Below are 27,233 nucleotides of genomic sequence, written 5' to 3'. Positions count from 1 at the left end.
CTGGGATGAAGGATTACCAAGTTAGTTCAAATGAATGACCTTGACCAACTTTCAAAGGTCAAAGGGGTCAAATGTCATAAAATCTTCAAACGACTTCTTCTCAATAACCAAAAGGCCCAGGGTACTGATATTGGGCCTGTAGCATGCTGGGATGAAGGGCTACCAAGTTTGTTTAAATGAATGACATTGACCCACTTTCAAGGTCACTGGGGTCAGATGTCTTAAAATCTTCAAACAACTTCTTCTCAATAACCAAAAGGCCCAGGGTACTGATATTGGGCCTGTAGCATGCTGGGATGAAGGACTATCAAGTTTGTTCAACTGAATGACCTTGACCAACTTTCAAGGTCACAGGGGTCAAATGTCGTAAAATCTTCAAGCGACTTCTTTTCAATAAGCAAAAGGGCCAGGGTACTGAAATTGGGCCTGTAGCATGCTGGGATGAAGGATTACCATGTTAGTTCAAATGAATGACCTTGATCCACTTTCAACCTAATGTCCTTGTTCGACAATCAAGGTCAGAGGCGTCATATGTTTAAATCTTTTAATAGGTTCTTATGAAATCTTAAGATTACAAGTGTTAGATTAATAACAGGTGAGCGATGCAGGCCCATTGGGCCTCTTGTTGAATTTAGGTTTACATAAAAAAAACAAAAGTTAGTTCTGTATTGAAATCATAGTTTGGGCATTTAGTCTTATTATACTGGAAGCACTTCCTGTCATCTTGAATTTGTTGATTCATCGTTCCAGAAAAAAAGCCCATTAAATATCACTGCATAGAAAATTGCCCCGTACGCAGAAACAAAATTAAGTTGTAGCTGCGAGTGAATCCTGCGTACATTCCTTTGATTTTATCTGTGTGTTGTGATCACCCAGCGTCGACATTTGATGCATGTGTAAACAGTGATTTTGTTGTATGTTAACCATTGATAATGTGGATCCATTAGAACGGTTTTCAAGCTCAATTCCCTTTTGTTGATGATATTGTCAATATTGTGAAAATTTTATTTTGGGGTGATTGTGTTGTTTCAACATTGTCTTTTTTGTCCTTAGACAATTTCTCCAGTTGCATTTTTTTCCCTGATAGAAACTGATGCATCACTTTCAACCATATCAGAGTATTTGATTGAAGAATATTTTTCGTCTTCAATATTTCAAATTCACGTACTAGCTGAGAAACCTGAATCACTAGACCTTGTATGTTTATCAAGCTTCAGTCGGTGACCTTTCCTAATTGAGTTTCAGATTTTGTTTATAATGGACCAAAAGTCTCTTATTTTACCAGACTTCTTTTACAAAAATTCATTTAAGTCTTACTATTTGTGGAATTTTATTAATTTTACAACTTATATGCGGGTACTTTAATAAAAATGTACATGATATTTCAATTGTTGAATCTGATGAAGATACATGCAATTAAAATTTAAAATATCTAGCTAAGGTGTGTATTCAAAATAAATTAGATGAAATAAATTTAAAAGTGACGCATCTTTGACCTAAATTTTTAATGATAATTCATAATAGTTATTTGTTTAAAATAAGTTTAACTTGTTTTAAGTAAAGAGCATGAAATGTTGGAATGCAATCATTTTGTAATGGACCATACTAACTTTCCCTTAAATTTAATGGGAAATAAACAGGGTTTAATTTGTTTTTGTTCAACAAGAACAAATCTATTAAAATTAAAAATTCAATTAATTCTTTCCTATTAAAATTAGTTTTTACATTGTTATAATGTTAAAGTTTAAAATTACTAATAATTATTGTGTTTAATAAACACTTTGATCAGGTTTAACATTTGTAGACTTTTAAAACTTACCAGGTATAAGAAAATAGACATTACATTATTTCCCGGGAATCGTGAATAACGTCATCTGCTGAGTTTAACACACCACCTTATGAACCCTTGGTAACGTCACATGCTGGCCATGGGTGTTACACAATTTCCCAGGAACCCTGGGTTACCTCCCCTGCATGCTGTCTGTTCAGTTTTGATATCCACTGCTTTTGTTTAAAACATTTTTGTGCACCTGCTGCTGTTTTGAAGGTTTTTTGTTTCTTTTGTATTATCATCATATGCAGAAAAGCTAAGGCTGTCCGATTTACATATGAATCAGATGATGGAAAACACAATGGCCGATTTAGAACGTAAGTGTGTAACATTACATAGTGTTGTTGCTACGTGTGCTCTCATGATTTCTGCTTGTCCGTTTTCATATATCACCCCCTCTAAGAGGTCAGACAGTATTGTGATTTACTTTGCTAAATTGTTCCTTAATTTTTCATATTCCTGCATACTGGTATTGTAATGTTGGTCAATAATTGTGAATTTTGAAATATATAGGAAGTGATACAATGCGAGCGACTCGGTAGTTTCCCATACATTCATCATTGTCTATGGAGTGTGGCGAATGGTGTGAATATAACACTTGCTTTTGAGATATCAAAAATCCATCATTACACTCTACTAGTGACCAGACTGATTCTAATACACACATTGAAATTGAGAATCTTCCGTAACAGAGTGGATAATCTGTGTTTCCTTTGCCATCTGTGAAACCTCACTGTGGAAATGTTTTTAATTTGTTGAAATTTAACAAATTACATATTGTCCTTGGGTGTCAGTTTGTGTTTTATTTTCTTTCAGTTCAATTGAAAGAATCTCACAAACAGTCTGATGGCAGTAAAGAGCTCATCAAAGGCCTTCAAGGTAAGCACGATAGTTGTCCTCAGTATTTAAGGCATGGCAACCAAGCTCAGTATTAAGGTCTACAAGTTCGGCATGGCAACCAACCTCAGTATTAAGGTCTACAAGATTGACAGTGTAACATAATATCTAAGGTCCACAGGATTAACATGGCAACCAACCTCAGTATTGAAGGTTTACAAGGTCGGCATGGCAACCAGTTTCCATATTAAGATCTACGAGGTCAGCAGGGCCTTAGTTTCAAAAAGTCCACAAGAGGAGCGTGTGTTTAGCAGTCAGCCTTGTCATCATTTGAGCCCCATTGTCCCTGTGCACAAAAATTTAACTTCCAGTGAAAAAAGCTGGCTGTGTTGGACTTGTAAACTTGGTCTTAATATAATTGTTGTAGATTTGCTTGATCTTGGGCACACTGGATGAAACTGTCACTTGAATATGTCTTAGCTCAATACTTACACTTTACTCTTTTGCAGACAAAGTAAACAATATGGAGTCAGAAATTATTGACTACAAAGTACAACAGATAGGACGAGGGGATGTCACTCTGGTTGGGAATGGCAATGCCGACGAAACAATACACAATCATGTTGATGGAGACCTCGACGACAACCAAAATCTCAACGGTAAGCAGGTTTATATAACATCTGGTTGCTCATATGGATAACAAGGCTTGTTAAGTACAATAGAAGTCACAACAGTCATCAAATTTTGTATGTGGATACATCTAGAGAACTACTTCACAAATGTAGGTCACTGTGACCTAGTTTATCTGCTCCATTCACTTTGGTTAGACTTTGCATTAAGCTCCATTCATAGGTTAGATTAGGGCTTACCTCCATTTCTATCAAACTTGTAGATAAGGGTATATATATAGGTTAGCTTAGGGCTTACCTCCATTTCCATCAAACTTGTAGGTTAGGGTATATATATATGTTAGATTAGGGCTTACCTCCCTTTCTATCAAATTTGTAGGTAAGGGTATATATATGGGTTAGATAAGGGCTTACCTCCATTTCTATCAACCTTGTAGGTAAGAGTATATATATAGGTTAGATTATGCTTACCTCCATTTCTATCAACCTTGTAGGTAAGAGTATATATATAGGTTAGATTACGGCTTACCTCCATTTCTATCAACCTTGTAGGTAAGAGTATATATATAGGATAGATTAGGGCCTACCTCCATTTCTATCAAACTTGTAGGGAAGGGTATATATATAGGTTAGATTACGGCTTACCTCCATTTCTATCAAGCTTGTAGGTAAGGGTATATATATAGATTAGATTAGGGCTTACCTCCATTTACATCAAACTTGTAGGTAAGGGTATATAAATAGGTTAGATTAGGGCTTACCCCCATTTCTATCAACCTTGAAGTAAGAGTATATATATAGGTTAGATTAGGCTTTCCTCCATTTCTATCAAGCTTGTAGGTAAGGGTATATATATAGGATAGATTAGGGCCTACCTCCATTTCTATCAAACTTGTAGGTAAGTGTATATATATAGTTTAGATTAGTCTTACCTCCATTTCTATCAAACCTGTAGGTAAGAGTATATATATAGGATAGATTAGGGCCTACCTCCATTTCTATCAAACTTGTAGATAAGGGTATATATATAGGTTAGCTTAGGGCTTACCTCCATTTCCATCAAACTTGTAGGTAAGGGTAGATATATAGGTTAGATTAGGGCGTACCTCCATTTCTATCAAACTTGTAGGTATGGGTATATATATAGGTTAGATAAGGGCTTCCCTCCATTTCTATCAAACTTGTAGTTAAGGGTATATATATAGGTTAGTTTAGGCTTACCTCCATTTCTATCGAACTTGTAGGTAAGGGTATATAAATAGGTTAGATTAGGGCTTACCGCCATTTCTATCAACCTTGTAGGTAAGAGTATATATATAGGTTAGATTACGGCTTACCTCCATTTCTATCAAGCTTGTAGGTAAGGGTATATATATGGGTTAGATAAGGGCTTACCTCCATTTCTATCCAACTTGTAGGTAAGGCTATATATCTAGGTTAGATTAGGGCTTACCACCATTTCCATCAAACTTGTAGGTAAGGGTAGATATATAGGTTAGATTAGGGCGTACCTCCATTTCTATCAAACTTGTAGATAAGGGTATATATATAGGTTAGTTTAGGCTTACCTCCATTTCTATCAAACTTGTAGATAAGGGTATATATATAGGTTAGAATCGGGCTTACCGCCATTTCTATCAAACTTGTAGATAAGGGTATATATATAGGTTAGCTTAGGGCTTACCTCCATTTCCATCAAACTTGTAGGTTAGGGTATATATATATGTTAGATTAGGGCTTACCTCCATTTCCATCAAACTTGTAGGTTAGGGTATATATATATGTTAGATTAGGGCTTACCTCCTTTTCTATCAAACTTGTAGGTATGGGTATATATATAGGTTAGATCAGGGCTTACCTCCATTTCTATCCAACTTGTAGGTAAGGCTATATATCTAGGTTAGATTAGGGCTTACCTCCATTTCCATCAAACTTGTAGGTTAGGGTATATATATATGTTAGATTAGGGCTTACCTCCCTTTCTATCAAATTTGTAGGTAAGAGTAGATATATAGGTTAGATTAGGGCGTACCTCCATTTCTATCAAACTTGTAGATAAGGGTATATATATAGGTTAGTTTAGGCTTACCTCCATTTCTATCAAACTTGTAGGTAAGGGGATATATAAATGTGTTTTCCAAACATTTTCTAGTCAATGTTCCCATCTGAAATGCAAATCTTGTAGTTTGACTTTTACAATTAGACTGTAATTTAAGATTTGTGAAAGTTGACAGGAAGACTGAATTGTCAAAGTAGCTTTGCGTAAATTCTACCATGCCAAAATATTGATGTTTTTTGTTGAGGAAAAAATTTCAGAAGTGAAAAGATTTGTACATAAGATTTGTACAGGCCTTGAAAAGGCCCTAAAACAAAGGATTGGCATTGAAAAACACTAAAAGCCTCTAAATTTAACAAAATGACTTGAAGGAGTGGAGTCAAAATTATTGTAAAACTGGTATGCTGTGGATACCGACCATTGTCAGATTTTAGTGTTAAGTGTTTGTATAATGAGTTTAGAGGCATGCAGGGGTCATGTGTGGATTTCAGTATTTTGAGGAATTTGCATATAGGCCTTTTTTTTTAACTGGAAAAAAGCCTAAAAATACCTGAATTTCATATTAAAAACCTGTCGGAACTCTGATATATTAACTCACTGCAGTAGGTCAATATGCCAGATAGTTGTACATTCTGTGTCTACCATATGTATGACTGTAATTACATTAATGTATGGTAGGTAAACCGGGGTCAGTCTCTGTATAATTGGTCAGTCTATACATGGTTAATGAGTAGTTGTGGTCAGTAACACCGGTCATCATTTCTGTCCACAGATCTCCTGCTGGAGGCCAGAGACCTACAGAAGAAAGCTGAAGTGGAGCTGAAGGGGTACAAATGTGAGTTGATTACAACCTTAATGATACATGTTACCATATTTTACCAATATGTACCTCCTTTCCAAGAAAGTTCCACCTTAACAAAAATGTACATCTTTTGTTATCAATCCTTTGGACTTGGTCTGTTGGACACATTTGAAGCATTAACAAGAGTGTTTACATTTATAACACTCCAAACATTCGAAATTACAGTGAAATCTTATTATACTGTCATATTCCAACCTTTTGGCATTATAAAGAGGTTTAGTGATATGTCAAAAGAGAAGTATAAAAAAAGAATCGTTGAGAAACACTAAAAAAGGAACCCTGAAAAATGTAGTATGTAATGTGACAAATGAAGGGAATGGCATTACCGGTATGTTGAGGTTTCATTTCTGTAGGATTCGATTAAAATCAGTGTAAGGGAGACAACTAACACAAATATCAACAGATTGAAAATGTAGCTGTAGCTGAATGCTTTGTCTTTTTAGGAACTATTATCTTGAAATGAAATCCATTTAACTTTTGAACAAAACCTTAGTGCTGTTAAAAATAATTTTAGGTCAGAGATATTCAATTGTGTCTACTTCCATGTTACAATGACTATGTGTATTCTATATTTTAGACACTTTTTTTTTTCAAGTTACATCAATAAATAAACTCCAAATATGCCAAAACAGTAAAACCTACTTGAGTCAATCTCATCACGAGAAGAAAAACAGAGTACTTGAAAAGCCAGATAAGGTGTCCAAATTTGTATAAAAAGAACATAATTATCTATTTGATTTATCTGTGCTTTCAAGTCGTCTCTGTGTTGAATAATTTTGATTGAACTGATAATGTAATTTTGCTTGTGACTATATATACATAGTTTAATGGGGGTACCATTTCACATCACGGCTGACATACTTGGTCAGCATCATTTGATTGATGACCACACCGCTAAACTTCACACTGTTATAAATGTCTCCATCATGGATGAACTAATATTTAAATTTTAGATCAATTACTGACTGTTTATATATTAAACCACTTAGGTTAGAATTAATTACTTGTGTGTCTTTCCGTCAGTCAGTGTTCACAGTGATGTATGGGTGATCGGGTACAGTAATTGTATACACTTGCCTCGGTAGATTTAATTTCAGCTATTTTGTTCAAGAATTGATTTAAAAAATCCTCATAAACAATTTCATGTAAATCTTACCGTGATAATTCAAAGTAGTTACTAGATTCTAGTTACGATATTGTACAAATGTTAACTTCAGAGGAAGTTGAATTTCTCTTGTGTGTCCAGGATGCTCTGTGATCAGAAAATAAAGCAACTCCAGAAAAGATAGTCTTTTGAAGAAATCTTGTTTGAAATACAGCCTTTCTTTAACTTCAGATTTATAACAGATGGTGTTTTCCTAAACTTCATTTGAATGTCAGGTGTAGATTCTTTGGTGCAAGAGCACTTTGCTAACTAAAAATTTATCTAGACTGAAATACCAGATACGACACATAATGTTCATATAGATAAATCGCTATAACTTAGCAGCTAGTACGCTGAAAGTTTCAAAGTTGAGTAACGCACAGACTAGATACGGACAACAGTAGCTTATATTATGTCACTTATACATGAATCTAGGCCGTAGTGGGTCTTGTGTGTTCTCAAGGAGTTGAAAGTAAATACACCTGTAGATGTTTAGGTATAATATTCACCTGTACATTTGTGTGCCATGATTTATCTGCACAACACTTTTATACCATTCAATATACTGGTAGAATCAATTACGTTCCAGCTTTCAATGTAGAGATTTGAATGCTATTTTTCCGATGGATTACAAATACAAAAAAGTGCTGTTATAAGGAAACTGTAGTGCATAGCTTTAAGGAAAACAGTACACTGAATTTGTGTAAACCAGGGTTTTTAAGAAAAACATATTGTGTTTACGTTAAGTGTAAATGAATGTAGGTTTAAAGTGATGTTTACTGTTAAGTTAGTGTGAGATTTAAATCTTGGGAGGTAAACAGCTAGTACAATTCCTATCGCCTATTTTGACCACTCACCTGTGTCCTGACAGGTGAGAAAGTCGTCAATTACTTACATTAGCCACGGACAGGTAACACCGACCTACTATCCCTGTAGGTGTTTTATTTGATTAGTGCCTCCGTCCATTGTTAAACCAGGGCCCGGCTACCTACAGGAGCCACACAAGGTATTCTTACGACACCGGCTCTTGAAACTCTATATTTACCTGTGAATAGTCACAAAACGTTTCTCAAAGATTTATATCTTCAAAGAATTCTTGTCGTCATAAGACTAGCAGTCTTAATCCATGTGAAGAGGCATGAAGACATGTAGTGTTATTTAGTGTGATATATCTACTTTTTCACCCCTTTTTCTCTAAGTCAACGGATCTGTTTTTATTGTAACACCAATTTACTCTGACCTTTTGAGGGAGAACAGGTATAATTGACAGAATTTAGGACAGTGTAGTTGACAGACAAGAAACTGTTGTGACGTGGAATGAAGATAATTTACTGGATTTATAAAAGTCTTCAGAAGGGAAAAGTTTTAACTTCAAAGGTGCATTCAGTTTTACTTAATAGTGAACATGGAGAAAAGTCACTTTTACTGAGCTCCCTATTAGAGATTTAGTTCCTGTGGAAATCTTGCTTACAACTTAAAACAGACATGTGGAGGAATTTTACTTGACAGCTGTCAATAACAATTAAAACTATGAGAGAAATTAGCGATTTCTATGTCACCATGAAGAGGAAATTGCACAGCCTGAAGGACAGTAAGTGATGTAGCTGGTTTAGAAAATGGAAGGGACTGGATCACAGGCAGTCTTCTGCCGAAGTTATTGTACGGGTGATCACTAGTTCAGGTGCAGGCGGGGCCCTTTTGGCCTGTTGATTTTTCCATGTTCTGTCAGTACTGGTATTTCTACTCAAATTTCATAGGAGAGAAACTGTGCAAAAAAATCTAAAGATGTTTTAAAAGTTCTTATGAAGACCCCAGTAGTCTAACAAAGTAATAGTGAATAAAAACAAGATTTATGGGCTAACCCATCCAAAATTGGGAGACTTGACAGATATATATACTTAACAGAATGTTTTGGTCGTGTAGTAAATTTGCCGTCTTTTTTCATAAACAATGAAAGCTGAAGAAGTAAGTTAAAACCTGGTGAAAGTTTAACATTAACAGTATTCATTACTGCTGTAGTACAGTAAGCAGTCTGAAACCCCTGGAAATCTAGTTTTATGAAGCATTGTTAGATTGCAAAAGTTTAATTTAAAATGTTTCACGTTAGGTTTCTGCTGAAATGTTGTATGGCAAAGGTGTTGGTATTCATCATGAGTTTTAGTTCTAGTTATTTGTAAGTTAATTAATCTCATGCTTTGTCACAGATTCTTTAAATATGTCCATTAATGTAAATCTGATGAAAAATTTGAGGCTAGCTTACATTTATAAAGAGGTTAATACATAATGTGTCGGTGGAGCAAACCTTACTAAAACCACATTTAGGATGAACAATCATCATTGTAAAACAATCTGTACAATCTGTTATGCGGCGAAACAGTGGAGCTTTATACCCAGCAAGACACTGGACTCCTGAGGAGTGACTTGTCCGATCATTAGGCTCCTGTTTTCTATAAACCAGAGTTAATTTGTCATTTTCTAAAAAGTTACTTGGGTAGTGTATAAGGTTGTCGGTGGGACCACTGCCAAGACTCTTCAAAGAGCAAGAAACATGAACGGTGTATAGAAGAAAAAGCAATTTCTTCTCTAATGATTTTTACTATGATTTAACTTAAGCTAAATTATGCCTTTAATGATTTTCGTTTCATAATGATCGACGATTATATATAAAAGATAAAAGATTGTGTCCGTTTACTCCTTACTTTTAAATACTCTCATTCATCCATTTATTGACGGGTTTCAATAGGTAATGTCTAGTCTCTGTCTGCACACACAGCCTAACGAAAGCTCAGTCGCCTTTTGGAATAAAATCTTTCTCCTTGATTCAGTATGATAGTAAACAGTGTTATCACTGATATTAATTTTCCACTTAAGTTTAGATTTTCTCCTGAAAATGTGGTGCACCTTTTATCAATGTGAACATCATGCTTAAATGATAAGTAAATGTAAATATTTCTTTCTCATTTCTGGACTGAATTTTACTGAAAGAATGAATAAAAAGTTATCAGATTTAAATGAAAATAATCAATATGTTACATTTTTGGCTGTATATCATTTAAGTTAGTTAGATGGTGGAGATATGTTGCCTTCTGATATCACAGAAATATAAATCTGATTTAATAACATTAGTTATAAAAACCTTTGTGTATAATAATGATCAGCTTACACTCAATTACCAGTGTCTGTGAACAACGCCGAGTCTGCAGTAGTACCTGGAATGTTGATACATGTGCAGGTGGAGTTAGTGACAAATACTGCAAGCCGAGCATATTCAGCTTAATGAAATCTGACATCCAATTAAAAAAAAAAATCTTTACTTCTGACATAGATATTGCTGAATTTAAGGTCAGGTATGACCTTCCTGCAATTAAAGCTATTGTAAAAGTGTGTATTGAAATTTTGTTGTAAACTACCATATTTGGGAAAATATGGTCAACAATTGTATTGGTAAATTTGTTATGAAGTTGCCCATACACAGAGTTGTCATTAAATCTAGAACTTAGTGTGATACATTGCTACTTACATCCCATAATATCCAGAGAGTGAGACAAATCACAAACGCTCCGTACAGCAGAAGTAAGTCTGCTGATAAATGGCTGAAATGTCATCCTCTGATCTACCGCCTACTCCTGATTCACCCCTGGCTACCGACTTCAAGAAATTCTGTTTCATACATTTTGAAGATAATGTAGTTCATTGTGAGTTTGGATTGTTTTCGTAAAAAAATAATTGTTAAGTGATAAACAAATTGGATCGAATACAAGGTATGATTGCTCCTAGCTTTGAATTGCTTGCAGTTTCAGTTTTATGATTTTGTGATGGTTTACAAATGGTTGATGACAACTGTTTATTTTGTAATTAGTTGTGTATTTTATAATATTCTTCATAAACATGGAAACTCGCTCTTGTATATGTGGTAATATTTTGTCTTTGCCATAGATCTGAAAATGCAGATATCCATGTGAGGCATAGGATAATTTGGGAGAAGCCAGAAAACCTGATTCGTGAGGGGTTAGTTTTGTGAGAGAATTGTATAGGGTAGATTTGTGCTGAATAACATAGTCTGAAGTCGTTTTGATTTGTTTTACAGCGGAGCTGGACGAGACAAAGATGCGGGCGGACACGCTACAAGGTAATGTCCAGGTATCAGTTAGAACTTCATCTATTGGGGTCGCTGTACACAATAACGTATGATGTATTGTCTTAGTAGAATCAGTGGTAGACCTACAAGATTATAGTAACCAATCAGAACTGATGATACATCTTTTAATGTTGAGTAGTAGTAGCCAATCTAAGACCGTGATACATAGTGAGTCTGCAATAAAAAAAAAGTAGATTCAGAGTGTGATGTATTTGTGACCAATCAGAATTGAAGACACATTTTGGGTCCACTGATATCTACATTTCGTGTCCTTTTCTGTTGTGCTCACTTCTTTGGGGCCACTGAAGACTTGGGGGCCACTGAAGAAAGGAGAATTGATCTATTGTTCCCACAGCAACACTTACGACCTCTTGTTTTTTTCTTTTCTGTTGTCAGTCTACTCTTCTTTTTTTCATTGCTGTGTTTATAGCCATTTGGTAAGCCCATTTTCAGATTAATGTAACTGGATGGAGTGTCATGCTATCGTGACCAGGCTATGACATTTCAGTGAGATTGAACTTTATAGTGGCCCTTTAGTGGCCCCGTCATCTATTGTTTGACATTAGTTGTTGCATAGTCCGGTAAAAACTGTGGGCATCATCATCAAATGACCTCGGCTGTTTTAAGGACTCCAGACCTTAAACAGACAAACGAAACATTAACGGTTTTTCGAATTAAAAAAAAAAAGGGGGAAAAAGTGACAATGATTCTATATTTGTTGTTTACAGATCAACTTTCTAAGGCTGAGACCACCACCCAGGAGGTCAAGGAGCAGATACTGGATCTCCGAGGTCAGTGTGGTCCAAAGTTGTGGTCAGTGGATACAAGTGACATTAACATCACCATCACTGACATCCCTACATTTCAGTTAAACATTCATTTAGTTTGATATTGATTTTTAGGAACTTTGATTTATGTTAATTTTTAACCTGAATTTGGTATTATATTGTTTAGGGAATATTTTTAACCTAAAAATTGTGTTGAAGTTAATGAACAGTTTATTAGTTTCATTGAGTGTAATTTGTAAAATTTCTTCTTTGCAATTTCTCCATTTCTGTCAAAAATAATGGTGATCAACATTTGCTGTCAGAATATAAATAAAGTTCAGAATTTTTCCAAAGATTGAAGTCTGGTTGCTGTGAGGAAAAATAAGATACACTGCCAATTCAGTAGCCTAATTTGCAAATTTCAAATATTGCTCATGTTGAATTAAAATGGTTACTGCTTGAAACAAGAGTGTATGATAATGTTAAAGAATACACTGTGTGACTATTGATGGATTAGTCTATTATTAGTGATAGCCAGTTAATGAGATCATTGATATTCCATGCATTCTGCTTAATATCACTCGTCACTTCAAGTAAAAAGGGATGTTAACCAAGTTAGGGGAAGAATGACATGTGTAAGAGTGTACTTTCACCCTTTCACCACTGTAAACCATAATGGACTCATCCAGATCAATGAATAGGACAGGCGTTTAACGTTATGTAGGGGTGAAAAAGGTTAAAGACATAAACTTCAACATAAAATAGCTCTTGTTATTGAGGAACTTCCTCTGTTTGCATGTAGTTTATCTTAATGCTATTTTCCGCCTTGTATTTTCATTGCGATGAAAATATAACTTTCCTCAATATATGGATACATATCATGTTTATATACATATATCAGGTATATCATAAACATATATATAAAGTTGTGTATGAAAATGTATCCCATAATATTGCATGTATCTTAATAATCTAACGAGACAAAATTTTAATGAGCTGAAAAAATGATAAGTTTGTAAATTTATAGTTTTTAAGTATCAATTTTTTTTGTTCATTGTTCAAAGTTTTACTTTCAAAATGTTATTTTTGAATTGGTTTTGAACATTTGACTCTTTCAATGGTACAATGATGTTAGTTGGCAAATTTCAAATACACAGGTCAACACTAAAGCGTCTAAATAGATTTGACCGTATTCCATGTTGTTACATTAATACTGTAGACATGCTTATTGTGGGCCTTGCCAACCAATGCTAGTACACCAACCAATGAAGTGAAATGCTGTTTTATCAGGAGTTTGCTTTTAGTTAACTTACAAAAGCACATGAAAAATTTGATTTAAATTTGAAAACAAAAATTGACATCTCACTCAAGCTGCTATGAAGCATGAGCATTTCTTGATTTACTGATAATCTCTGCTAGCCTGATTGGGCTGATTTTCTTGAGCCTCGCCCATTTTGAGTTTGAAATATTTTACCATGGTTTGGTTTGTTCCTTGCATGAGATTTATGATTTGTTCCTGCAAAGTTGACACAAACCCTCAATCTTGACCCTCAAAGAACAAAAGCATGTCAGTATCACCTAGTCACACATCCAACTAGGCATACAAAAAACTTAGGTCATTAAATCTGTAGGACCTCTTTGAACTTAGAATATAACAAGTTTGATGATATTTGGTCACGGTCATATTTCTGTCATGATTCTAACAAAATTTTACATTTATTGCTTCCATCTGTTTCATCTCTCATAAAAACACACGGTGTGATTTATCAAAATATCAATACCAAAACTGTTATGTCAGATTCCTTGAATAGAAGTTATTCCAGTAGATTGTTACGGTAAACCTTGATTCTGTAGAAATTATATGTCTATCGGGTAAAAATGTCATTTTCTAAACCAAAAGTTGATGGAGGCTATGATCAAACCAAGTAGTAAACAGGAGTGAATATCAGCTATATACAGTATAGTGGTCAAGATCTTAGCACCTCGTCTTAACATTGTGTCAACTTTGAAAGAATTTTAACCTATCAACACATTCTTCATAAAGGCATATGTTTCCAAAAAAAATTCTTCATAAAAATGCATGGATAATCTTTTTTTTTGTAAATTTTCATTCCAAAGAAGAAGAAAAAATCGTAACCATTGGTGTGATGTTTGATTCTAATTCTAAAGTAATTCTGCTGAAGAATGTGTGTGGAGTTGTCTTCCCTTGTTTATTCTAATTCTCTCTTACGCTAACTGGATCTGTTCCTGCATGTCATCTGTTCTGTGTTTTGGTTGGCTAACAGACCGTCTTCTGGAGGAACAGGTGCACACGAAAACTAACCAACAACAGAATGAACAGCTCAAGAGTGAGTGACCTCCCCTTGGTTTCCTGGGATCCTCTGCTTACTGATGTTTCTTAACTTTTTTATCCATTGTAAAATTTGATACAAATTATTTTTTTCAAAATTTTCCCCCCAAAAAATCTGAATTTTTCGTTTATTGGGTGTCCTTAGATTATTTGCTTAATATGCTTTTATTGTCATTTGAAGCTCTGTTCTTCTCACAGAATAAAACACTGAACTTCATATGGTTTTATAGTAATCTAAAGTTGTCTTTTGGCTTCTGTGATTGTGATTAGCAACAAAAAATTATATCAAAAATAATAACCACTTACAAAAATAGAGATTTTTCTTCAAGGACACTCTCCTGCCCAAATTGATTTTCAAACAACAATGTAAAGCAATAAAACAAAAAGACAAGCAAAAACAAAAGTTGATGAACTTATTATTATAGGTATTGTAACCAGTTTTAAATAGATATAATATATTAAGATGCATATGGACTATATAACATCATATCTGCATGTCATTATAACCCGATATACTGGTATGCTTGATTGAAACAGTATTTAGTTGACATATATACACAGGAATATTGTGTAGTTCTTATGCTATAAAGTAATGAGAATGTTGAAATGAATACTAATTTTAAAATTGTGACTATATTATTTTTTCACAAAAACACACATCCAGGAATCTAACGATCATCACAGCCAGTGTTTGCATTTCAGGTCAATTGGATGAAGAGAAAACCAAACATAAAGACACAAAGAAAGACTTGGAGGATGCCAAGCGTAAGTACACCACTGTGTCCCAGCCTACTACAAAACCATTGTGTCCCAGCCTACTACAAAACCACTGTGTCCCAGCCTACTACAAAACCACTGTGTCCCAGCCAACTACAATACCTCTGTGTCCCAACCAACTACAACACCACTGTGTCCAAGCCTACTACAAAACCACTGTGTCCCAACCAACTACAAAACCACTGTGTCACAACCAACTACACAACCACTGTGTCCCAACCAACTACAAAACCACTGTGTCCATGCCTACAACAAAACCACTGTGTCCCAGCCAACTACAAAACCACTGTCACCTAGCCAACTACAAAACCACTGTCACCCAGCCTTCTACAAAACCACTGTCACCCATTCTACTACAAAACCACTGTCACCCAGCCTACTACAAAACCACTGTGTCCAAGCCTACCACAAAACCACTGTCATCCAGTCTATAACAAAACCCTTGTGTCCAAGCCTACTACAAAACCACTGTCACCTAGCCTACTACAAAAACCACTGTGTCCTAGCCTACTAAAAAAAAAAACCCTGTCATCTAGCCTTCTACACAACCACTGTGTCCCAGCCTACTACAAAACCACTGTCACCTAGCCTACTACAAAAACCATTGTGTCCAAGCCTACTACAAAACCACTGTATCCAAGCCTACTACACAACCACTGTGTCCCAGCCTACTACAAAACCACTGTCACCTATCCTACTACAAAAACCATTGTGTCCAAGCCTACTACAAAACAACTGTGTCCAAGCCTACTACACAACCACTGTGTTCAAGCCTACTACAAAACCACTGTGTCCATGCCTACTACAAAACCACTGTGTCCAAGCCTACTACAAAATCACTGTGTCCAAGCCTACTACAAAACCACTGTCACCTAGCCTACTACACAACCACTGTGTCCCAGCCTACTGCAAAACCACTGTCACCTAGCCTACTACAAAAACCACTGTGTCCAAGCCTACTACAAAACCACTGTCATCCAGCCTACTACAAAAACACTGTCACCCAGCCTACTACAAAACCACTGTCATCCAGTCTACAACAAAACTACTGTCATCTAGCCTACTACAAAACCACTGTGTCCAAGCCTACTACAAAACCACTGTCACCTAGCCTACTACATAACCACTGTCCCCCAGCCTACTACAAAACCACTGTCACCTAGACTACTACATAACCACTGTCACCCAGCCTACTACAAAACAACTGTCATCCAGTCTACAACAAAACTACCGTCATCTAGCCTACTACAAAACCACTGTCATCAAGTCTACAACAAAACTACTGTCATCCAGCCTACTACAAAACCACTGTGTCCAAGCCTACTACAAAGCCACGGTCACCTAGCCTGCTACAAAAACCACTGTGTCCAAGCCTACTACAAAACCACTGTCACCTAGCCTACTACATAACCACTGTCACCCAGCCTACTACAAAACCACTGTCACCCTGCAAAATCAGTGTTTTTAAAGAAATTCAACCAGAGTTATAGTATTATGCTTCGTTAGAGGTAAACCTCATTGAAAAAACATAGATGATGATAAGGAAGCAAAACAGACAAGACTTGATAAACAGTTTAGAATTTTATGTTTTTAGGAACACAACAAGAGGCCCAACAGACTGCCAAGCAAAGTCATAATGAAACCGAGCAGCTCAAAAGTAAGTGTTTATTCTGGGCAACAAATAACACGCTCTGGTACAACCACTCAAGTAATTCCCTACTAGGAGAAAGTAGCCGTTCCAAGAGGCTGAATTCTAGGGCATTGGTTAGGAGAGTATGGTGGAGAACTGAATAATTTTTTGATTATAAGAGAACTGAAAACTTTGGTTCGGTATCAAAATAATTTATGTCAGCTAGAGACAATTAAAGCACCTTGTTAAGTGAAAATAAAACTTAAAACTTTCTATTGATTTGGTGATCTATGTTTGATAGAAGTGCAATGTTCTTTGTAAGAGCAGAATTGATGGAAATATCAATTTAATAGATTATCTTACTTCATATATGAAGTTTTTACAAAGAAAATAATAATATAAAGTAATATGAAAAACAGCAAAAACAAATCAAAAATTATGTTTTTGAAATGTTTGCATTTTCATTGAATCTTTTGTAGGAGATATTTTAAGTCACATAATTTGTCGTATAATCTACACATGTTATATATGTTTACAAATTTTCCAAGAGATATGTATTGTCTACTTTCCTTACAAAGTAATGTATATCTCTTGTAAAATGAGAGATTTTAAAGTAAACAATGTACTATAGATCACATATATGTTGTGGGTTCTTTTTTTCGCAATATTTTATCACAAAGACCTACTTTTAACCCTTTAAATATGATTGGACATGCTTAAGTCCTCAGGAAGAAAGTGTTAAAATATTAATTTAAAAAATGACATCTTACAAATATAAGTGGTCCGTAGGGCTGTTTTACAAAGGTTTGTATGGATAGCTCGCTCTAGTTTTTGCATGATCAAACTTTGTCATACCTTCCGTTTCTGGCTGTGTTATGATTTTATCGGTTCCTCTAAATGTTATCTTTTTTTTCTTGAATGTTTACCGTATTGATGGTATTAATCACCCATATTATCCTAACACATTAGAACGGGAAATTAAACAGTGGGCAATTATGAAACGGGAGTGGAGGATTATCAGCTAATAATTAGCGTGAAATTTTGTTTTATGTCCAAGGCTAAATTACGTCAGAGGTGTAATATCATTAATACCTATGTAGGTGGTGTGCACAAGCGAAGGACTATTTGTTTTCAAAATTCTAAAATTAGGTTGTGCATGTTAAGTAGGGTGTCGATGACACATGGGTGATTATTAGAATCTTTACGGTATTACTGTTTTGCATATAACAATGGCATCCCTTACCAAAGTATATACAAAATAATATATAAATGGGTCATAACATTTCTGAAATGGATCTGAACATTTTCTACTAGAGATCGTGTTAACATATTCAACCTGTCCTGTGGAGACCCCTCAATGGGTTTTATGAGAAAAGTCATTTTGAAAACTTCAACAATAGATTCATTACTCCACAAATTCTTAGTCAATTTAGAATACTACTTTCACTTGATAGCTATTTTTAGCACAATTGAAAAATATGAAAAATGTTCATCCCACAAGTTTAAATAGAACTGAAATTTATCTCAAAACAAGATTTTGTTACTGATAAAACTGAACTTCTCTTTGAAATGTTAACTGCTAAAAATTAAGTAGATACAAAAACACAATCGCAATAATCATGTTTTCAGTCCATACATATCACAAACTCCTTTTGTTCAAGCTTCGGGCATTTCCTGCTATGCATGGCTGTTTTATATTGTCTACTTCCTCTCATAAATGTTATGGTTTGTTGTCATGATGTTGACATTGGTAAGCTTGTTGACATCAGTTAACTTGTTGCACCAGCAGTTAACTCATTGCCCTTGTTAACATTGGTTAACTTGTTGACCTTATTTGACATTGTTAACTTGTTGACCTTTATTTACAGTGGTTAACTTGTTGACACCAGCAGTTAACTCATTGCCCTTGTTAACATTGGTTAACTTGTTGACCTTATTTGACATTGTTAACTTGTTAACCTTTGTTTACAGTGGTTAACTTGTTGATATTAGTTAACTTGTTGACATTGGTTAACTTGATGACATTGGCCAACTTGTTGACATTGGTTAACTTGCTGACCTTTGTTTACATTGGTTAACTTGTTGACATTGGTTAACTTGTTGCCCTTTGTTTAAATTGGTTAACTTGTTGACATTGGTTAACTTGTTTAGATTATTTAACCTGTTGACCTTTGTTTACATTGGTTAACTTGTTGACATTGGTAACTTGTTGACCTTTGTTTACATTGGTTAACATGTTGACATTGGTTAACTTGTTGCCCTTTGTTTAAATTGGTTAACTTGTTGACATTGGTTAACTTGTTTACATTATTTAACCTGTTGACCTTTGTTTACATTGGCTAACTTGTTGACCTTGGTTAACTTATTGACCTTTGTTTACAGTGGTTAACTTGTTGATATTAGTTAACTTGTTTACATTGGTTAACTTGATGACATTGGCCAACTTGTTGACATTGGTTAACTTGTTGACATTTGTTTACATTGGTTAACTTTTTGACATTGGTTAACTTGTTGCCCTTTGTTTACATTGGTTAACTTGTTGACATTGGTTAACTTGTTTACATTATTTAACCTGTTGACCTTTGTTTACATTGGCTAACTTGTTGACCTTGGTTAACTTGTTGACCTTTGTTTACATCAGCAGTTTACTTGTTGACCTTTGAAAACTATATGTAAACACTTGTTGACATGATCAACAGTGGTGTTAGCTTGATGTGCTTCCTTACCTCGTTTGCTGGTATTGAATTGATTTTGATATCTTTACCTTGGAAAAATTTCCTCCCAGATTGTTTGTATTTTCCTTTGGTATTTTTTTTTTTTTTAACTTTCCTTTTGTAAATGGTTTGTATTGTTGTTTTTTGTCATACTTCATTTGTCAAAGTTGTCCTTGACCTTTCCTGCTTGGTATGAGTTTTCATTTGCTATTTATAGCTGTGTAGTTTGGGTGTATAGAGTTGCTCCCCTTTTCTATAGATTTGCTCCCATTTCCTGCATGCTCTGTTGTGACAGGAGTAAGGCATGATACTTTCTAAATTCTTTTTTTTGAATGATTTGCTTGTCAACAAGCAGCATGTCTCATTGTGGTCTGTGGCTTCTGTGTCTTTCTCTGCCTTGGTTTTAGACCACTGCCATTGATGGTATATGGACCTTTGTTGTAATCATCCTCATAATGTATTTCATTTATAGTCAAGGTTCGCCATCTTCAAGAGAGAGTTGACGATCGTAGAGAGAGGGCACGAGACTCGCATCATTCGCGATTCTCTCACTCTCACTCGGAACCCCATAGCCCCACCACTTCTAAACAGAGAGGTAATATTATCGCTGGTAATTGTCAACGTTTTCTTCGCATCTTTTTATTTACCCGCTTGACCCAACCTAACTCGGGCCTTCATTGAGATTAATTTTGCTGTTTAGCACACCCATCAGTTGTGTTTGGGATTTTGTTGCTGTAATTTGGACTCTAAGTTTTGTCATTCAGAATTCTGGCACTGTGCACTGTGTGCTAATTCTATTATTTGGTCTGTGATGTAATGATGTGGCTACTAGGTTTTAATTAAGATCCCCACCACTTAAGATTTTCGTTGCAGTTTTCAGAATTGAACAATTGTCATGGCTATTAAATTTGGTTTAATCTGTGTTGATGATATGCATGTTGGTTTTTCAGAACCTCACATTTAAAGATTCTGTCATCTTACGTCTTCATCATCAATTCATCTTGCACTTGTTGGTCGATACTAGGGAGGGAATCGGCTCTCATCTTTTATGTTTCGTGCCAGATACACTGTATTAACACATGTTAAAACAGGAGCATAATTTAGAGTTATATTACTTAGTTGGTTATTTAATAGAGAGAATTTCATTATCATTTGTATTATGATATTTAGGTATCATAAAGATGTGTTGTATTTATACATCAATTCTCCTGTTAGATGATGATCCCGTAGTGTCGTCACCCGATGGTTGTACTCCAAAGCATGGTATGGTGTGACGTCATTTTTACAGTTTTTTCTCCAGTTTGTAATGAGAGAGTTACATGCATACCTGGTTAAGGGTCTGAAGCATGACTGGTCCTTTGATTGGTTTGTTTGCCGAGTTGTTATTTGTAATCTGACTCACAAATGGTTAGAATATATGTTTATAGACCTTGCTATTTTTTCTCCTTCTCGAAGCAGCTGAATTTACTGCCCTCAAGGAGGAATGTTCTAGTCTCCGCAAGCGAATCCAGGCCATTGAAGCCGAGATGAAAATGTAAGTAATTGTTGTCGATAATAATCCACAAAGCTTTTGAAACATCTTTAGTACTATTGTTAGCCCTATGGGTGATACAGTTAACACTATAAACTATCAGTGATAGAGTAAATGATGGGTAATATTGTTAGCCCTATGGGTGATACAGTTAACACTATGAGCTACGGTAATAAAGTTAACGGTGGGTAATATTGTAAGCCCTATTGGTGATACAGTTAACACTATAAGCTACGGTGATAAAGTTAACGGTAAGTAATATTGTTAGCCCAGTGGGTAATACAGTTAACACTATAAGCTATGGCGATAGAGTAAATGTTGGGTAATATTGTAAGCCCTATGTGTGATACAGTTAACACTATGAGCTACGGAGATAAAGTTAACGGTAGGTAATATTGTTAGCCCTGTGGGTGATACAGTTACCACTATAAGCTATGGTCATAGAGTAAATGTTGGGTAATATTGTAAGCCCTATGGGTGATACAGTTAACACTATGAGCTACGGTGATAAAGTTAACGGTAGGTAATATTGTTAGCCCAGTGGGTGATACAGTTAACACTATAAGCTATGGTGATAGAGTAAATGTTGGGTAATATTGTTAGCCCTATGGGGGATACAGTTAACACTATAAGCTACGGTGATACAGTTAATGGTGGGTTATATTGTTAGCCCTCTGGGTGATACAGTTAACACTATAAGCTATCAATGATATAGTAATTGATGGGTAATATTGTTAGCCCTATGGGTGATACAGTTTCCACTATAAGCTACGGTGATACAGTTAATGGTGGGTTATATTGTTAGCCCTCTGGGTGATACAGTTAACACTATAAGCTATCAGTGATCAAGTTAACGGCGGGGAATATTGTTAGCCCTATGGGTGATACAGTTAACATTATAAGCTACGGTGATAAAGTTAACGGTAGGTAATATTGTTAGACCTATGGTAATACAGTTAACACTATAAGCTAAGGTAATAAAGTTATTGGTGGGTAATATTGTTAGCCCTATGGGTGATACAGTTTCCACTATAAGCTACGGTGATACAGTTAATGGTGGGTTATATTGTTAGCCCTCTGGGTGATACAGTTAACACTATAAGCTATCAATGATATAGTAATTGATGGGTAATATTGTTAGCCCTATGGGTGATACAGTTAACACTATGAGCTACGGTGATAAAGTTAACGGTAGGTAATATTGTTAGCCCTATGGTAATACAGTTAACACTATAAGCTACGGTAATAAAGTTATTGGTGGGTAATATTGTTAGCCCTATGGGTGATACAGTTAACACTATAAGCTATGGTGATAAAGTTAACGATGGGTAATATTGTTAGCCCTATGGGTGATACTGTTACCACTATAAACTATCAGTGATAGAGTTAATGGTGGGTAATATTGTTAGCCCTGTGGGTGATACAGGTAACACTATAAGCTACGGTGATAAAGTTAACGGTAGGTAATATTGTTAGCCCTATGGGTGATACAGTTAACACTATAAGTTACGGTGATAAAGTTAACGGTAGGTAATATTGTTAGCCCTGTGGGTGATACAGTTAACACTATAAGCTAGGGTAATAAAGTTAACAGTAGGTAATATTGTTAGCCCTATGGGTGATACAGTTAACACTATAAGCTACGGTAATAAAGTTATTGGTGGGTAATATTGTTAGCCCTATGGGTGATACAGTTAACACTTTAAGCTACGGTGATAAAGTTAATGGTGGGTAATATTGTTGGTTCTTTGGTTGATAAAGTTAGCCTTATGATTGATGGACTGAGCTGTCATGTGTACTGGGCAAAAATGGTGATATATTCAGAATGGTAGACAAATCTGTTTGGACAAAAAGATATCTATTTTATATCTTAATTCATCTGTTTATTATGCTATTATTATCTGTTAAATTGCCTAAAATGTAAAATAGTACTACTTAATTACAATTTGATATGTATCCATGATGTCCAGTTAAAAATATTTTTTGTAATTTCTACCCAAATATATGTTTAATTAAGTTTGATAAATAGTAGTACAGGTGGGTTTAGGACAGAGTTAACAACTGTCCATGGGTGTTGTAGGTCACGGAAAGAGAATCTACAGCTGTCTGCGGAGTACAACAAGCTCCAGGAGTCGTACAAACACCTCGAGGCACTCAAGGTCCAGCTGGAGATGAAGGAACTGGCGTGGAAATCCAACCTTACTGATTCACAGAAGGAATCGGAGCAGGCCCTGCAGGAGGTGAGACAGGTCTCCACCCCCGGGGCCCCACCCCAGGGGGAGTCTTCACCAGACACCCGCCTGACACATGTAGGTATAGGGGCGCCCTTTTGCCCCCTCCTAGCTGTTGTGTGGCCGACACTTGTATCCCGCCCTCTCCGCGCACTAGAGGCTGTGTGTTATTTTGAGCTTTCAGCCTTTAGTATGGGACCTGGTCATGTTGTCCATGGTAGTGTATATCCCGTTTTTAGTCTCATCCTATCTAGTGAGTACTTATTTGTGATTTTGGTTTTTCTACGCACGGTTGTTTTTCTCTGCTTTATAGTAAGTTTCTGGTAGTGTCATTCTAAATAGTTTGTCATGCCTTTCTTTTGACCAGTCTGTATGAGTTTTTAGCATGTTTATTTTTGATTGAACCCTTTTTTAGAACCCTTGACCCTTACAGTCCAAGAGTTGTGTAGGCAGGGGAATGTACTCCATAATTATGTGTTGGCTCGTTTTGACCAGAAATATATTCTAAATATTTGGGTAGACTGACCAACTTTATCGAATGAAAAAATTTCATATTGCCAACAAAAGATATTTGTGTCTTGAAAACTATTTGAAAAGAACTTTTGGTCATCTTTAGAGTGGGGAGAGTGACCGAGGTGACATTACAAATTGATCTATTTCTGGTAATGGAGAATGTGAGGTGGGGATATTTTTGTTGATGCTTTTGTGTGAGAGTTGAAGCTTCACCTATGAGCTCATCAGTGGTTGATATTGCCCTGGCCAGCTGCAGGAATGGTTCCAGCTTGATCAGTTAAAATATGATGCACAATACAAGAGAAGTTTCCTTTTGTTTCTACCTTTTGAAAATAGATCAGCCAAAGGTCATCAAGAGGTGGGCCTCTACCAGGGCCTGTTAGACTGAACAAAGAAATAAGTACTTGATGAAATACACTGGTAATCAGCTGTCTTGCTAACAGTATAGCTGATCTCTTCAAGAAGTAGATAAACCCTTTCACCACTGTAGTCTATAATGGACTCATCCAGGTCAATGCATGGCAGAGTCTTCTTAAGTTACATAGGGTTGAAAGCTCTCCATTACCTGTGCCTGTTTCAGGTACATGGTCCTGTGCTGAGTACAAATCCCTACCCCAGAGCTTAGACCCTAGGGTACCAAAACTTTGGCCAGAAATATGGTCCATACCTTAGCTACTTCAACCTTCTACCTACCCCAGCTGGGACTTAATAGTTTAATAAAAGGGTACAGATAACCACCCGAGTGACTTAATTCTATCCCAGGGTACCTAAATATACTCCAGGGGCTTACCTTAGTTTAATCAATGGGTACGATTATCTACCCCAGGGTCTTAATTTTATCCAATTGGGCACCAATAGCAGTCCTCTGGGCTTAGATCATTTGGGACAAAAACTTTGCTCAGATTTAGCCATGAGGTACCCATGGATACCCAGGCTTCATTGACCAAGGGTAATAGTCATACCTATTGGTCCTACAGTCCTAACCCACAGTTACCTATTGGTCCTACAGTCCTAACCCACAATTAACTATTGGTCCTACAGTCCTAACCCACAGTTACCTATTGGTCCTACAGTCCTAACCTACGGTTACCTATTGGTGCTACAGTCCTAACCCACAGTTACCTATTGGTCCTACAGTCCTAACCCACAGTTACCTATTGGTCCTACAGTCCTAACCCGCAGTTACCTATTGGTCCTACAGTCCTAGCCCATAATTACATATTGGTCCTACAGTCCTAACCCACAATAACCTATTTGTCCTACTGTCCTAACCCACAATTACATATTTGTCCTACAGTCCTAACCCACAGTTACCTATTGGTCCTACAGTCCTAACCCACAGTTACCTATTGGTCCTTCAGTCTTAACCCGCAATTACCAATTGGTCCTACAGTCCTAACCCACAATCGGTCCTACAGTCCTAACCCACAATTACCTATTGGTCCTACAGTCCTAACCCACAGTTACCTACTAGTCCTACAGTCCTAACCCACAGTTACATATTGGTCCTACAGTCCTAACCCACAATTACCTATTGGTCCTACAGTCCTAACCCACATTTACCTATTGGTCCTACAGTCCTAACCCATAGTTACCTATTGGTCCTACAGTCCTAACCCACAGTTACCTATTGGTCCTATAGTCCTAACCCACAATTACCTATTGGTCCTACAGTCCTAACCCACAATTACATATTGGTCCTACAGTCCTAACCCACAATTACCTATTGGTCCTACAGTCCTAACCCACAATTACCTATTGGTCCTACAGTCCTAACCCACAATTACCTATTGGTCCTACAGTCCTAACCCACAATTACCTATTGGTCCTACAGTCCTAACCCACAATTACCTATTGGTCCTACAGTCCTAACCCACAATTACCTATTGGTCCTACAGTCCTAACCCACAATTACCTATTGGTCCTACAGTCCTAACCCACAATTACCTATTGGTCCTACAGTCCTAACCCACAATTACCTATTGGTCCTACAGTCCTAACCCACAATTACCTATTGGTCCTACAGTCCTAACCCACAATTACCTATTGGTCCTACAGTCCTAACCCACAATTACCTATTGGTCCTATCCATGGTCCTATCCATGAAAACCAAGTTAGCTTTGCATGGCATGCCCCGTGTTCTGGGTATCAGTATATTATCGTAAATAGTAGTTTAATCTTATTTTTTGAAACAAGTACATTTATTTAAGAATTACTTTAAAATTCTGAAATTTATGAAATGTTTTGTTATGTCTATAATGGAAATATTTTTGGATTATACCTTTTAAACTTTAATCTGTCATGTTGTCACAAGTCAGAAAGGAAAGAAATTTGATATTGGAGGAAAAGATTAGTTATTAGAAAATTCAGTTACAGGAATGCCTTCTATGAAAGTAACTTGAGCTTTATTTCCCTTATTTCAGCTTGAGCATTCTCAAGAGGAGGTAGCCATATTGATGAAAAAGTGTGAGGCTTCGGTGACGAAGATTGGAGAACTCAAATCCGAAATGGACAACATGTCGGAAGATTATCATCAGCTGGCTAACAGATCAAAGATGGTGAATTTGTGTTCTTTATGTTGTCAATAATCAATTTGTAATCATCAACAACAACAACAAAATTTCAATGTACAACACCTATGAAATGTTCATCTCTTCATGAAATCAATGAGAAAATTCAGTTAAAACCTTGTTTACAATCAAAATATGTTTTCCACAAGTCCACACATATCCTTTTGTCTTCTTCTGTCTTAGTGGAGCATTCAGTCGAACAGTAATTATTACAAAAATATATCATCATACAAAATGAAGTAATGAAGGAATATCTGAGCTTCTGTAAAACTGCAAGAGTTTAAACAAATCCAGGTAAAACAAACCCTATTCTTACCCTTTAAGTACAAACTCCCTTGTTAAGTATCAGTGGTGTATGTCCTTAGGAACTGATATTGTGGACAGGACTTCCTGTGAGACTGTAAGCAAACAAGTGTTCAGATAGGCTTAAATATTTCGGGCAATTAGATCAACGGTTGAAGCATATTTTCTGTGATATTAAACTAAAGGGTTAAATCACAGAAAGGGTGGTGGAGACACAACATCCTAGATAAGTGATGTATCTTCTATTTCATCGTCGATTATACCGTGGATACCAAGAAGGTATACAGAGTTCACACTGGTGTAAGTAAAAATCCAGGAAAAAGTGCGAACAGCATGGCCAATCTACGAGA

At 36.0% G+C, this 27,233-nt stretch overlaps 1 protein-coding gene across 13 annotated transcripts in view; it reads left to right on the top strand.

The window, feature by feature from the left end:
* The window catches only part of LOC110456710 (sarcolemmal membrane-associated protein-like), a 92,082-nt gene that overhangs the window by 57,516 nt on the left and 7,333 nt on the right, over window positions 1-27,233 (top strand). For 3 of the 13 annotated variants that reach the window (XM_021507614.1, XM_021507610.1, XM_021507622.1), the window contains 13 exons: window positions 2,083-2,148; window positions 2,648-2,710; window positions 3,178-3,327; window positions 6,126-6,188; window positions 11,447-11,488; window positions 12,226-12,288; window positions 14,550-14,612; window positions 15,317-15,379; window positions 16,986-17,048; window positions 20,208-20,345; window positions 21,191-21,269; window positions 23,347-23,575; window positions 26,434-26,568. In XM_021507614.1, the coding sequence (XP_021363289.1) occupies window positions 2,083-2,148; window positions 2,648-2,710; window positions 3,178-3,327; window positions 6,126-6,188; window positions 11,447-11,488; window positions 12,226-12,288; window positions 14,550-14,612; window positions 15,317-15,379; window positions 16,986-17,048; window positions 20,208-20,345; window positions 21,191-21,269; window positions 23,347-23,575; window positions 26,434-26,568 (1,217 nt within the window). The remainder of the gene's footprint in view (window positions 1-2,082; window positions 2,149-2,647; window positions 2,711-3,177; window positions 3,328-6,125; window positions 6,189-11,446; window positions 11,489-12,225; window positions 12,289-14,549; window positions 14,613-15,316; window positions 15,380-16,985; window positions 17,049-20,207; window positions 20,346-21,190; window positions 21,270-23,346; window positions 23,576-26,433; window positions 26,569-27,233) is intronic. The other 10 variants (XM_021507613.1, XM_021507612.1, XM_021507611.1 and 7 more) reach the window with 10 other exon arrangements.

The sequence above is a fragment of the Mizuhopecten yessoensis genome, unplaced genomic scaffold, assembly GCF_002113885.1.
Source record: "Mizuhopecten yessoensis strain PY_sf001 unplaced genomic scaffold, ASM211388v2 scaffold8839.1, whole genome shotgun sequence".
NCBI lineage: Eukaryota > Metazoa > Mollusca > Bivalvia > Pectinida > Pectinidae > Mizuhopecten > Mizuhopecten yessoensis.
The sequence above is the reverse complement of the archived record's forward strand: the minus strand, read 5'-3'. Positions and strand labels throughout refer to the sequence as shown.